Consider the following 14,566-nt stretch of genomic DNA (forward strand, 5'->3'; position numbering starts at 1 on the left):
TCCAGTGTTTTGAAGCTGTGAATTGCCATTATGCAAAGCAAATTCTATTTCCAAAATGCCTGTAGGAATCACTGTGCTCTTTTGGAGTTTAGCTATCTAACATACTCAGAAGCCTGTCCTCTATGCAAAGAAAATTGTGTCTTTTGCTGTACATGGAATCTGCTTTACTTCTGCTCCATGAACTATAGATCCAGCTATTTAAAATATCTTAATCAGAATATTAGATGTCTGCTGCTGACTTGGTTTTCCTAATAAAAGTAGGAAAGTAAAATATGCATAAAAATTCTTATGAATATTTATGAGTATAGGTTTGAGGACCTTTATAATATTGGTCTTCATGATTTAGTGTAGTCTACTTTATGCACCTGTATGTTTTCTACACTATTGAATCCACAGCGCCTGGCCAACAGCAAACATATTTGTAAAATGAATGAAAGAATGAATGAATACTTATGCTTCTACCCAAAAGGATTTGAGGATGGTGTCTGTTACATAAAAAAATAGAGTGACTGTTCGACATGTACCCAGAATGACTCATGACTGTTAATTGTTCACCTTTATAAGGACTAGCACCTTTCCTACCACTAGAGCAATACCAAGAATGGCATCGGGCTCATACCTCTGCCCTGTAGAATGGCCACCGTCCTTTGCTTCAATCCATATACTTTCTTACCAGTTCAGCAAAAATAAATTATTCAAATGCAAATAGTCCTAAATTTGAATTGTAAATGGTTGAGAACTTGATTTAGAGGAATTAACAAAAATCATCGATCATCGCAAATGTTATTTTGGACCGACTTATACTGATTTATAAACTGATGCCAATTCTATGGTATTGTTATATTTTATGATATCAAGTGTGTTTGTAGAAGATATACCAAAATTTGAGGCTTTTCATTCTCTCCTGTCTGTTGCTACCCCTCCTTGTCTGCCCTCCACTCAAAAGAAAGTACTAGCTATGAATCCTGGTTAGCCTTTCAAGTCCTTTGCAAGTACTAGAGGTTTTTTATTGGTTGTTTGGTTGGTTGGTTGGTTGGTTGGTTGAACTTTTTACTCATCTGTCCTTCTGTTATTGAAGTTAACACAACAGTATCTTCTAAGATACAAAAACATTGGTGGGGGGAAATGAAGAGAATAAATTTAAAATTAACCTCCTGGGGCATACACTGCATACCTACAAGCACATGAATAAAACCCAAGTAAGGTTTTATCTTCATGAGGGTTACAGTTTGCATTTTCAGTGCCCCAAGCTATGTCAAGTCTAGCTCTTTTAAGCTGGAAGACTTTAATATATAGCATTGTTCTCCAGTTGCTTTCCCTTGGAATGTCAAGGAATTGAAGGCGTAGACACTCAGTTTGAGGGAAAGCCTTTCCAGTCTCCATCCCCCACCTCACTCACGAGGCTTAGCAAGTGAGTTCTTCTCTGCAGGCTCTTCTCCCTGGTCTCCCGCTGCGTTGAGATCATCCTCTGCAATGTCCCTCAATAAGAAGAGAAGGTGAAAATCAGCCTGCAGGTTTAAATTAATTGCACTCCTCAGTTATGCTATGAGTTAGCCAATGCTTTAAATAGTGACACTCTAAACTTCCAGTTTAAACATAATTGGAAATAGAAAGTTGACATTAAAGTAGGGAGAGTAAACTTAACTGAAGGTGAACAGCGTAAAACATTCATATGCAAATACTTGAATAATCTGATGAAGTTATTCATAGACAGTTGACTGTCTATTTTATGAACTATACCTCTAATGGATTTGGGACTCTAATTTAAAAATCTTTTTGTTTCCAAACCTTACCTAGCTAATTATATTCTAATGGAACATTGCTTTTATTCCTGATGAAAATCATTTGTAAAATAGAATCTTTTAGTCTAATTATAACTGTAATGCTCACTGCAGAAAATGTTAGAAATGGCTTCATATGAAATTGTGTACTTCCTCAGTTAAAGATCTGAAAGACATTGTGTACAAATATTCCAGGAAAACACACCGATGCTGAGTTTATCATGTCTTCATTTGGAAAAGAAACAGACGTGCTTAGCAGCTCTGGCCCTGGTCTCTCCAGGGTCTGTATCCCTATCCACATTGCATTTTTCACCTCACATCTATACTTCTATATTTGTATTTCTGTGTACTGAGCTATAACCAGGACTCATTTCTTTTTTTTTTTTTTTTTGGTGGTACTGGGGTTCCTGGAAGCCCTTCTACCTCCGGGCTACACTCCCAGACCTATTTTTACATTTTTATTTGGAAACAGGGTCTCCTAAGCCAGCGCGCGCGGCTGGCTTCGAACCTGCGCGATCCTCCTGTCTCTGCCTCCCAAGCACGGGGATTACAAGTGTGCGCCACCACGCCCGGCCAGGACCCATTTCTTTTTGAGTACCCATTACCCAGTGCATCGCCTGGCACATAGGCAAGGACCTCGGCAGTATTTGCTAAAAGAATTAGAATCCTGTGAATAGTGATGGAATATAAACCTAAGAATAAGCCTTCCATCTTTTATTTTTGCTGTCATATGGCATATTTCACTATAAATTCTGGTTTCTTTATGCACTCTAAAAATGACATATTGTATCTCTAGAAAAAATTCTATTAGCATATCCTATCAAGCTCTAAACAGAGGCAATTCTTAGAACTAATATTTATGTGCAGTCATTAATTGCTAAGAATAATAATTTACTTGTAAATGCAAAATTGTACTAATTTTATCTGTAATGGAATTCTTGTTCATCCTGAAATCACAGCAAATTATTAAAATTGCTTTGTGGGAAGTACAAAGTCACTTAGAGAATCAATTTTTTAAACAAGGGCATTTGATGTAATAAATTTTTAAAAATCTCTTGCCTTTAATACAAAGCCTTCGATAATAACTAAAAATCTTTATACAAAAACTATTTTCCTATTTTTTCTTTTCTTTATCATTTCATCCTCAGACCCAAAATATGCCTTTCATTTTCTGTTCTAAACTAGCTGAATTATGTTGCATCTTATAATACTGCCTACTAGATAAATTCAGAAATTATATATTATTTTGAAACAAGTAGAAGCATTATGATTGATGAGCAATTTGGCCCATTTCTTCTACAATGAATATATGTAACGGGGCTTATCTTTAGTTAGTATACTCTATTATGGTATAATGTTTAGTTTCTCTTCTTGATAGGTCAATACCTATGCCTTAAGGCTACTAAGTATTTTATTAATTATCCCTGCTTAAGTAATAACTCCAATCTCCACTTGAAATACCTTTTGGGTTATTTCAGAAAGAGTCATGTATTTGCAGACTATGATTTGAGTTGTATATGAAATTCTGCATTGTGGTACTGGGGGTGGAACCCAGGGGCATTCTACCTCTGAGCTACACCCCCGTTCCTCTATTTTATTCTTTATTTTGAAAGAGCGTCTCACTGAGTTGCAGAGGGCCTCACTAAGTAGCTGAGGCTGTCCGCGAGCTGTAATCCTCATGTCTCAGCCTCCCAAATGCTGAGATTACAAGATGTGTCACAAGGCCCAGGTAATTGTAATCCATTTTTAAAAATTAAAATAATAGCTAGGAGTGGTGGCGCATGTTTGTAATCCCCACACTTGGGAGGCAGAGACAGGAGGATCGTGCAGGTTCTGGTTTAAGAGACCCTATTTCCAAATAAAATATAAAATAGGTCTGGGAGTGTAGCCCAGAGGTAGAAGGGTTCCATTCCCAGTACCACCAAAAATAAATAAATAAAATAATATATATGTTTATATTTATGGATTTTGTATATGTATATTTGTAAACAAATATCTGGGAAGGGAAGATATCAAGCCATTAACAACTGTTATATCACTAGGAGTGAACATAGTAGTTGAGATTATTAATATCTTTTAATCACTTGATTAATTTGTTAAAATATTTTAAAATTTAATATATAATAAAACTGTATGAATATAAATACACACTATGCAACCTAAGTAGATTGGCTTTGAGCGTATGTGAATACCATGTACCTTAAGAAAGGAGGCTCAACATTACTGTATTTGGTCAGAGAAATCTTCATAGAAAAAAACCAGCAACTCTCACTGGCTCAATGGTCACTGTTCTTATATAAATCTACTTGGAGTTTGGAGATTTGGGCTTTGCATTTCTAGTTTCAATTCAATTAAAATTTAATTATTCAAAAAATTACTAGAGAAACTACATTATGAAGTAAGCCATATTAGACAAAAGAAAGCCAGGCTTCCTCATTTAAAATGTTGTACTCATCCTGTTTTACTTTGTAAACTGCCTGCCTCGTCTTATAGTAAAGACCTTATAATTGCTAGCCAAACTCTGGCTAAGTCAAACACTGTGTTTTAAAAGCTGTGTTTTCTTCGACATGTGTGTAACGTACACATTGCATACAAAGATTATTTATCAGTTTTCTTTTCTATTTCAGAACGCTTTACCCTGTACAGCTCTAAAAACCTTAGACAAGCATGGAATAAGTAAGTCTTTATGCAAATTTTGTTCATTCTTTTTCTGTCATTTAATATTTACAATTCACTTGATAAGATTGCCGTGGTACTTTTTCATTCATTTATGCTGCTATCTATTAATTGATTAATTTAGCCATTAAACTGTTATTAAACCCATACTGTGTGCTAGCCAACAGTCAGGATGGATTTGGTTTCCTAGAGCAATGTGACATTGCTTCAGGATTATAAATACTAAAATTTATCATGGCCCGTCTTCTTGTAACAGAATTACAGAAAATATTTTAGTATCAGCAGGACAACACTGATAAAATACCATATAGTGACTGGCATTCTAATCTAAATGGTGTTGGTGACAACTTTTGAGTTAAATAAAACTGATGTTTCAAGTTTTTTCAGTGTACCTATTTTCCCCCACATCATATTAGGGGGTGTCATTTGAAGGACACATAAACTCCACTTTATTGTTTCTGTCCTCTCATCTGAACTTGTTGAAATAGTTTTATTTATTGGTTCCAAAATGTCACAAAATATAAAGAACAAGGTTTGGTTAAGTTATTGAAGAATCACTTACTACAAGCCAACCTGTCAGCAGATCCCTGGAAGCTGGAAAGCAGAGTTACTGAGTTGCTCTTTTCTTGTCCAGGCATCAGACTTCAAGCTTTATGCTGGAGAAGAGATAACTGGAACTTCTTAAATAAACTATCATTTGTCATAACAACTTTTTGTTTATGGCGAACTTTGTGTTATAATCTCACTTTGTATGTTATCATATATTTCACGTTGGACACTGCCAGTTATGAAAATAAAAAATAGGAAAAAATTCTGTATTAAAAATGCTGGACGCCGGGCGTGGTGGCTCATGTTTGTAATCCCTGTGCTTGGGAGGTGGAGACAGGAGGATTGTGCAGGTTCGAAGCCAGCTGCTCTGGCTTAAGAGACCCTGTTTCCAAATTTAAAAAAAAATATATAAAATAGGTCTGGGAGTATAGCCCAGAAGTAGAAGAGTTTCCAGGAACCCCAGTGCCAGTGCCACCAAAAAAAAAAAAAAAAAAAAATGCTGTGTGTGTGTGTGTGTGTGTGTGTGTGTGTGTGTGTGCGCGCGTGTTACTGGCATTCTACCTCAGAGCTATACCTGCAGCCCTATTTTATTTTTATTTTGAAACAAGGTCTCACTAATTAGTTGCAGAGGGCCTTACTAAGTTGCTAAGGTTGGCCACAAACCTGAGATCCTCCTGTCTCAGTCTGCCAAGTACTGGGATTACAAGTGTGCACCACCACACCCACTTAAAAAATACTTTTAATCCATGCCGTCAGTAGAGACAGTGGACAACAGATTGTGAAGAGCTTTTGGAAAAATGCATCTAATTCTACAATATTTTATTTGAAGAATAACTATTTTTTAAATTGAGTTTGCACTTGAAAGAAAACCCTGGAATAGTCATGTGAGCCTGTCCCAGGGCTTTGCTTCTGCCAGTTGGTGTCAGTTCTCTGGCTCTGGATTCTCCTCTGGGAGCCACACCCCCTGCAGGGAACATTGAGTACCTGCTCCTCACCTTTGTCTGCTGCTCCTTTTCTGATCACTGGCCTCATGTACTTTCACACAGTAGGTAATATAGAGAGTACATATCCTACTCTAATTAAATAACCAAACACATTCATCCCTCATAACTTTCCCTTTGTTCAGTTCTGTCCAACCAGGTAAATACTTAATGGAATAATTCTTGATAAAGCAGTTGAATTTCTAACCCTTTATTTGAACTAACAGGGAAATCTGATAAATCATTCATAGCTTAGCAGCTGTGTATAATTGTGGATAATACATCACTAGAATTAGAGAATATAGGGTTAGAATTAATTAGATTCATTTAATAAACTGAGTCCTACCCTTAGATTGCTTTTTAAGTAGTTTCAGGAAACTATTAAAGACTTGACTTGCGATAAGATTTTTAAATTATGAACAGGGCTTGCTTAGCATCATGCTGTTTTCAAGTCCCCATATTTGTCATTTTTTGGTTGCCTTAAGGGTTCATTTCAGAAACACTAAGTATTAAGACCATCACTAAAAATATCATTGTCTTATTACTTTCTATTATGTTAGTGTTAAGTGCTGAGTCTTTAGAGCTAAGCTATATAGTATTTAGCCAATTCAAACTCAATGAAATTTAGAGAGAACCAGGAATTTAGACATTAATTATATTATTGATTCTTCCTCCAAATGAATCTTGGAACCATCACTGACATTCCAACATCTCTCCCTGAAGGAGTGTTAGTCAGCTTTGCATCGCTATGACTTAAATACCTAACAAGAACAACTTAGAGGAGAAAAGGTTTGTTTTGGCTCATAGTTTCAGAGGTTTGGTCCATGGTCAGCTAGCTCCAAGGCAGGAACATCATGGTGGCAAAGTATAGCAGAGGAAGGCTGCCCAGGGCTGGGAGAAAATAACCCTTCCAGAATATACCCCTACTGACCCTTGACCTACTTCTTCCAACCAGGTCCCAGCCCTCCACCCCCAGTGCTCCACTTAGCAATCAATGGATTAACCCATGGGTGAGGACAGAGCCTCATGATTCAGTCATTTCTTAAAACTTTTTGCTGTGAGGACCATGCTTTCAATACATGAAATTTGGGAGGGACATTCAATATCCAAACCATAACAAAAAGTATGGTCTAGATTCAAAAGAACTACATTAAAATACTATTAAGCAGTGCTAGTTTTCTCCATTGCTGCTCACTATTTTTTTGTCTTATAGCACGATTTCTAACCTGAAACAGCTGGTAAATTCTCTTATGCAGTGGTAATAGGTTCAAAATAAAGTGGACTAATTTTTTTTTTTTTTTTTTTTTGGTACTAAGGGTGGAACCCAGGGGCTTTTCTACCTCCGGGCTATACTTCCAGACCTATTTTATACTTTATTTGGAAACAGGGTCTCACTAAGTTGCTGAAAGCCTCACTAAGTAGCTGAAGCTGGCTTCAAACCTGTGCGATATTCCCGTCTCAGCCTCCCAAGCGCTGGGATTACAAGCGTGCGCCACCATGCCTGGCAAGTGGGCTAATTTTTAAAAACTAATTTGACTTCAACTTAGATGAGTTAGTACAGGATGGGTAGGCTAATTTTAAAAAGTAAGATGCTGTTCAAAATTTAGTAACCGTGTCTTTAAAGAGATGCATTAACCCAGCTTTGAAGGCCAGTGGAGATGATATCCACCTAAAACATAGGAACTTCTTGAGAAATAAATCCCCAGTCTCTGAATACCTGTCACAAATGATCCAGCTCACTTGGGGGGCCTCATCTGTCCTCAGTAACATCCAGGCAGTTCTTGCTCACTTTGCATAAATCAGTAACAATGGGCATAATTTTATCCTTTGAAAGTTTTTTTTTTTAGTATTCTGGAAAAGCAAAGCAGTGATGAGAAAATAATATCAGAAGGTATCCAAACTGAAAGGCATAATAAAAAGAAGAAATCTTAATTATAGGGTTGAGAATAATAAGGTTACATCAATAAAGAAAAAAGCCCTTTATTCCCTTATACTGGAAATGCATGATCCCTGGGCTCCTCTTGCATAAAGGGAATTTGGGGCTAAAAGAGACAAATCTTAACTTTATAAAAATATGTCCTGTTTTCTGACTGCCTTCAAAACATTCCATGTTATTTCACTGGGGTTATAAAGACTCTCCCTATTTCTCTTCCAAATCTCTCTATTTATAGTTGTCTGACATTGGCATGTATGTGCAATCAACCAAGAATTCCAGCCACTTAAAAGATCTTTTATTATTTTGGCTGGAGAAGAAGCTTTAGTATATACTCTCCAGCAAAGCTAAGGGTAAGATTCCAGGAACACATTTGCTTGTTTTGGAACTTTTTAACAGCTGAACAATTTGGGAGGTTTGAAAGCATCAAAATGAGAACTAAGGATAAACCACTAAGTCACTGAGGACAGATCAGGAAAACACAGATCGGAGCCGGTGCAGTGAAATTCATCTCCAGGCTTCAAACGGGCGCGAGTCTCTTCCCCCGCGTGTCCTCGTTCTGCTTATGATCCTTGTGTTAGTTAAGTGAATCTGTATTTCTCCTAAGATCTTACATGGGTTGATATTTTTAAGTGTGTAGTAAATACATAAACACTATAATGAAGCCACCTTTCTGGAAAAGCAAAAATAGAAAATAAAACGTTTCAATGTAGCAGCAGGGTCATGAGCCCAAATTTGGAAGGTTTAGACATTTTTTCCTAACATTGTGTTCTTGAACTGTCCCTGAATATTTTATCTGACTATGTTTAGTCTACAAAGCATATTTTTAAGACAACTTGCTAGGTAGCTGCTTCACAATGCATAAAACATAATGCATTTAAACAAATATTTAGGGGAATAACCAAACTTTCACTTTGTTTCTGCTAGAGGAACTCTGCTGTGTTTTTCTTGTCATCATAACTGATGTGCTCCGTTAAGATTTAAGTCAGCACCTTCTCAAGACACTGGAAGAGACCCTGTTTTCCACTCAGCCCTGTCGTTCTACATTAATCTAAGATTACCTTCCAGAATAATACACTGCAGAGCAGGTTAGAGCTTCCTATTTCTTTGCCAGCTTAGAAGCCAGAGGAAGGTGAGGGCGCTTTTCGTGCACTAGGAGGAGCAATTGAGTCAAGTCAGATCTTGGAATCATTTTTCTCCATTGTCATATTTTTTCCCCAGTTGATTATTTTTCTTATAATTTTATTTACTTCAAAGTAGCAGTTTTAATTTACTTAGTGCCTGGAGACTTTGCATAATATTTTCAAAGGAGTTATTCTATACATCATCTGTTTATTTGGAGGGGGGTTACCGGGGGCAATGAACTCTGCAGCAGACTCAAAAGCAAACATGTTGGGATCCCAGCCTTTAAACTAAAAGAATGAGCTCCTACTGTCAACCCGTCAGCTCTGTAGATTCAAATTCAACAACAGAAGGCTATATGGTACATAGGTCCACACCACATTCTGTCCCCTTGAAAATGCAGTTTTCCGCACATCAACAATCATTATTCCAGCAAGTGTCTTTCCCTGACCTTGAGCACTCAGGCATGATATTCTCTGAAGACCCCAAAGGCTCCATCTTCCTGCTTAAAAGTTGTAATTCAGAGCAATTTCTGGGGGCATTTGTTTTCATAAGGATAATCATTGGTTCAATTACTGAAAGCATCATATGGGTGTGGTGTTATTCAGACCCACTAAACCTCTTGCCCCTTTATGAAGAGTAGGAGGACCTAAAATAAAAGATGCTTTCAGCTGGGTGTGGTGGCGCACGCTTGTAATCCCCACGCTTAGGAGGCAGAGACAGGAGGATCGCGCAGGTTCGAAGCTAGCCACGTTGGCTTAAGAGACCCTGTTTCCAAATAAAAAAGTAAAAAAGTAATAGGTCTGGCAGTGTAGCCGGAGGTAGAAGGGTTTCCAGGAACCCCAGTACCATACACATACACACACACACACACACACACACACACACACACACAATGCTTTCAGGCCGTAGTAAGTGGTCTGGAAAACTTCAAGACAGAATTAAGATCTGTCCAAAAACACAGGTTGGGAGCAGGCTCCGGGAGGACAAAATGGAAGCTACCTGAGAAGTAGTTGGTAAATTTGCTGAAGGCCAGAGCCTGACTCCTAGAGGCAGCCATAGCATGAATGTGAAAATGTATGGCACGCACCTAGTCAAAAGGCCTCATACGCCCGCTGCTCCATGCTCACCGTCATGGTGGAGGTACTGGTAGTAACTGACATTTGGAAAGATTTTTGTGATACAGAATTTGCTTTCATGTGTGTGGTCACATCCTCCATGTTCTTACAGCAGGCTTTTGAGGTAGTCTGGGCAGAGGGCTCCCTTTTGTAGCTTAAAATTAAAAAAATATATATATATGCTTGGTGAGGACAAAAGCTCCACGCGTTTGCTAATTACAGGTTGGAAGGTAGGCCCCACTGTGAAGTCCCTGAAAGGGACCCAGTATTAGCAGTTGTAAAATCCTGATATTCATATGGGATTATACATATCTAGTTGTGTTTTGTTCTCACTACAACTTTGGGCAGGGAGTTCCCTTCTGGGAACTGATGTCAGCCTTAGTTTAGGTTTTATGCAGCAGAAGAACAAGGGTGAAGTGGGTACCTGGCTCCTTCGCTCCCAGGGAGAACAGTGTTTGTAGCAGGCTGAATGTCCACTCTACCCACCCAGGCTTCTCCTGTGCCACCATCCTGCCAGCCACAGGACAAGAGCCGGATGTGACAAGCTGTAAAGCTGACAGGCCTGCCAGCCACCCTCCCATGCCCTGGTAGATACTTGCCCCCTGTCCCACACAGCTCTCACCATCCACGCACTTAGCTCCTATCATTTATTTTGTTGCTAGATTTCTTGTCCGTTTGCGTGTGTGTGTGTGTGTGTGTGTGTGTGTGTGTGTGTGTGTCTTTATCTCAGCAAATAATCCACTGCCATTAACAACCCCTGGAGGTACCCATTGTGGGCCCCGTGCTGTTTGTTATCTGTTGGGCACGAGTTTTTTCATTCCACTCTGATGGACAGAGAATACCCATGTTCTCTCTTGCTAATTGGCAGTACGTGCCAGGCCCAGGACTTGGCAGTAGCCATTGTTTTTCATCCTTTCAGATTATGTGTTGGACTCCTCATCCAAAAGCACACCCTTGTGGTGCAGCTAATACCTCCGTCGTGTCATCCAGCTCATTAAGGAATAAAACTCAGCTCGGCACAGAGCTTCCCGGGGCGGGGGCTGCACATTTCCCACAGGAGGACAGAACTGGGCTCACTTGAACTGTTCGCCAAGGCAGAACCTAGCAGAGTGTACTGAAGTACCAAGTGGGGTTTTTCTGCTCTGTGGCTGCTACACATGACCACACATGTTCTCATGCCTGTAGTGGGTAGAAGCCTGTGGAGCTGGGCTAATTTGTTTGTCCTGGGTCTCAGAAGGTCAAAGTCAGCATGTCAGCCCCGGGGCTCTTATCTGGAGGTTTTGGTGGAGAATTCGCTTCCAGCTCATTCAGCTTAAATTCAGAATTTAATTCCCCGTGAGGGTAGAGCTGAGGTCCCAGATTCCTGCCTGGCTTCAACCAGAAGCCTCCACCAGCAACTCAAAGGGCTTCTCTTGTGCCTCCTTCAAACCCAGCTTCAGAGCTCACCGACTTCCTGCATGGCCCCATTTCTCCAGTGGGAGAGTTCTCTTCCTCCAGAGGTTCATGTAGTTAGATTTGGGCTCACCTGGTTAATCCAGGTTAAATTCCCTATTATAAGGTGCAGAGGCTTAATAAGAACTGCAGGGTTCATGTTTTGTCTGAAAGCAGCATATTCACGGGCTCCGGGGCTTAGCAAGTGGACATCTTTGGGGGACCTTCTGCAAACAAGGAAGCACTAGGGTTTCCTATGCAATCACGAGTCATGGGGTGAAACAGCAGGGGTAGCAAATCTAGCCCTAAGCAGGTCAGACACAGTCCACTTTGCCTGTCTGGCCCATCAGGTAACAGACATAGGATGCCTCTGACACTGATAAGTCCCTATTTCCTGGTTCTCAATAGGTACCCTCAGAGTGCTGCCCAAGGAAAGAGTCATTTCCTATCTGTAGCACTGAGAAAAAATGAGATTGTGCTCAGGAAGGCTGGCGGTAACTGAGAGTTTGACCCGACACCTCTGTGTCTGTACTGCCCCAGGTTGTGACCCTCAGACCGCCACAGCCCTTGTGTGCTTGAAATGTGACAACTGGGCCTCAGGAAGTGAGTTCATCATTTTACTTAAACTTAATCTAATTGTAAAGAGCCACATGTACTTAGCAGCTGCCGTCTCTCCAACAGCAGAGTTGTAAAATCTACACGTGACATAGTTGTGTGCGTGCATGCCCATGTTGCACAAGCCTGGGTGTCCCAGGCTTTGGAAACTATGCTAAAGGGACTTGGCATTTTGCACTCAAGTGTTCAGAGAGCTTGCTTTATATTTGTGTTTCTCATCCCTATCTTTTGTTTGTAAACACTCTGAGAAGATAATAGCACTGGAGTACCTAATAAGCGTAATAAATCTGCAGGGGGATGGAAGAAGTATCAAAGAACATCAGGCAGATGTTGCCGCCCCTCTCCTCCCCTGCAGGAGTCATGCTGTTCCCTCCTGAGGGGTGCTGCCTGTTGCAAATGTCTCTCTTCCTTTCTCCTTCTTGTGTTCTCTCTCTCCTTTCTGTTGGGAACTGTTAGGGGTTACACACGCAGCTCTCTACCCTTTTTTAACTCCCCAAAGAATTCACCTCTCTGCTGTTGTTCCCGTTCTCCTTGATCTCCCCTCACAAAGGCCCAGGCTCCCTGCTCACTGCGTAGGGAATGCTATTGAAAGGGGTTCCATTTTCCAAATAAGCCTCCCAAATCAGGGCCCAGGTATCCTTACCCCGGTGCCTGAGGATACATATGTTAATGCTTAAGCCTCAGAACACTGAAGGTTACCACATTTTAGAAAGTGAAGCTTAAAAATAAACTCTGTTTTTAGAAGAGACACATGTGAGCCGAGCGTGGTGGCGCAAATTTGTAATCCCAGTTTGGGAGGCTGAGACAGGAGAATTGCACGGGTTCAAAGCCAGCCTCAGCTACTTAGTGAGGCTCTCAGCAACTTAGTGAGACACTGTTTCCAAATAAAGTATAAAATAGGTCTGGGAGAATAGCCCGGAGGTAGAAAAGCCTTTGGGTTCCACCCCTCAGTAAGAAGAAGAAGAAAAGAAGAAGAAAGAAGAGGAGGAGAGGAGGAGGAGGGATGAGAAGGAGGAGGAGGAGGAGGAGGAGGAGGAGGAGGAGGAGGAGGAGGAGACACATGTGATTCTTTTCCTCAACATTTATTTGTATCATCTTCTTTTTTTTGGTGTGGTACCAGATATGGAACCCAAGGGCATTCTGCCTCAGAGCTATATCCCTAGCTATATCCCCTATTTTTTATTCTTTATTTTGAAACTGGGTCTCACTAAGTCACAGAGGGCCTTTACTAAGTAGCTGAGGCTGACCGAAAACCTGCGATCCTCCTGTCTCCGCCTCCCAAGTACTGGGATTACAAGCGTGCGCCACCACGCCCAGCTCTATACCATCTTCCTTTGATTAAGAAAATATTTATGAATTTAGTGAATTTTTCAGACTCAAACAATGAGCCTAAAAAGTCAATGAGAAAAGAGACGATTTAGTAACAATGCCACCCATCCTTTGTGACCACCGGTAACCATGCAACTCTTTATCTTGGATGGTCGTCATGAAATAAAGAGTCTGCATAATCAGCAAATATTATTAATGTGAACCAAGAAGACACACAAAAAAATGAAGGAATACTGCACAAGCAGATTTTTGGCAAAATGACAAGGAAATGCCTGAAGCCAGGGTAATTTGTATCATAAGGGCCACTCCTGAACCAATATACAGATGCAGGAAGTTCAGTAATTGCTTTGTGCCTGGGTTTTTCAATTTCCAAGACTCTTTGGCAGGACTGTTGTTTAATCTTTTGCTAGTGTATGTTATGTGGGTAGGTGGTACTTGGTACTGGGAATTTGAACCCCCCAGGAACATTGTACCTCCAAGTTACACCCCAGCCCTTTTTATTTTTTTTATTTTAAAACAGGGTCTCACGCAGTTGCTGAGGGCCTCACCAACCTGTAGCCCTCCTGTCACAGCCTCCCAAGTACTGCTGGGACTCCAGGTGTGTCCCGCACCTGGCTTTATTGTATAATTCCTCAATAAGGTAGGCGTGTGCATGACTGAGCACCTGGCTAACCACAGACCTTTAGCAAATATTAGTTTACTTCCCTTCAGTGTCTCAGCACTCCCTGCCTCCCCCAGCCAGTCAGAGTTTCATTCAGTTCCAAATAAGCATTGTCCTTGAACGTGAATGCCACTTCCATACGGGGTCTCCAGACACCTGCACATCTCTCTACCTTTCTCAGAGCACATGCTGAGCTGCCAAGTCACCCAGTTTTTGTATTTTGTTTTGTAAATACTTGCATAGAAGCAAGATTCGACCTCCCCCAACAGCTCCTTCCTAAGGGTGATGTGTTAACAAATAGCCTTGTACGTAATTAATGTAAAACGGTGTTTTACCCTAAATCTGAAACACACCTACTAGACAGTTTCCCT

At 40.4% G+C, this 14,566-nt stretch overlaps 1 protein-coding gene across 4 annotated transcripts in view; it reads left to right on the top strand.

The window, feature by feature from the left end:
• The window catches only part of CDK14 (cyclin dependent kinase 14), a gene marked incomplete at both ends in the record, with an annotated part of 505,411 nt that overhangs the window by 457,666 nt on the left and 33,179 nt on the right, over nucleotides 1-14,566 (top strand). For all 4 annotated transcript variants that reach the window (XM_080700879.1, XM_080700880.1, XM_080700881.1 and 1 more), the window contains one exon: nucleotides 4,409-4,457. In XM_080700879.1, coding sequence (XP_080557005.1) covers nucleotides 4,409-4,457 — 49 coding nt within the window. The remainder of the gene's footprint in view (nucleotides 1-4,408; nucleotides 4,458-14,566) is intronic.

The sequence above is a fragment of the Muscardinus avellanarius genome (genome assembly GCF_963383645.1).
Source record: "Muscardinus avellanarius genome assembly, chromosome: 9".
Classification (NCBI taxonomy): domain Eukaryota; kingdom Metazoa; phylum Chordata; class Mammalia; order Rodentia; family Gliridae; genus Muscardinus; species Muscardinus avellanarius.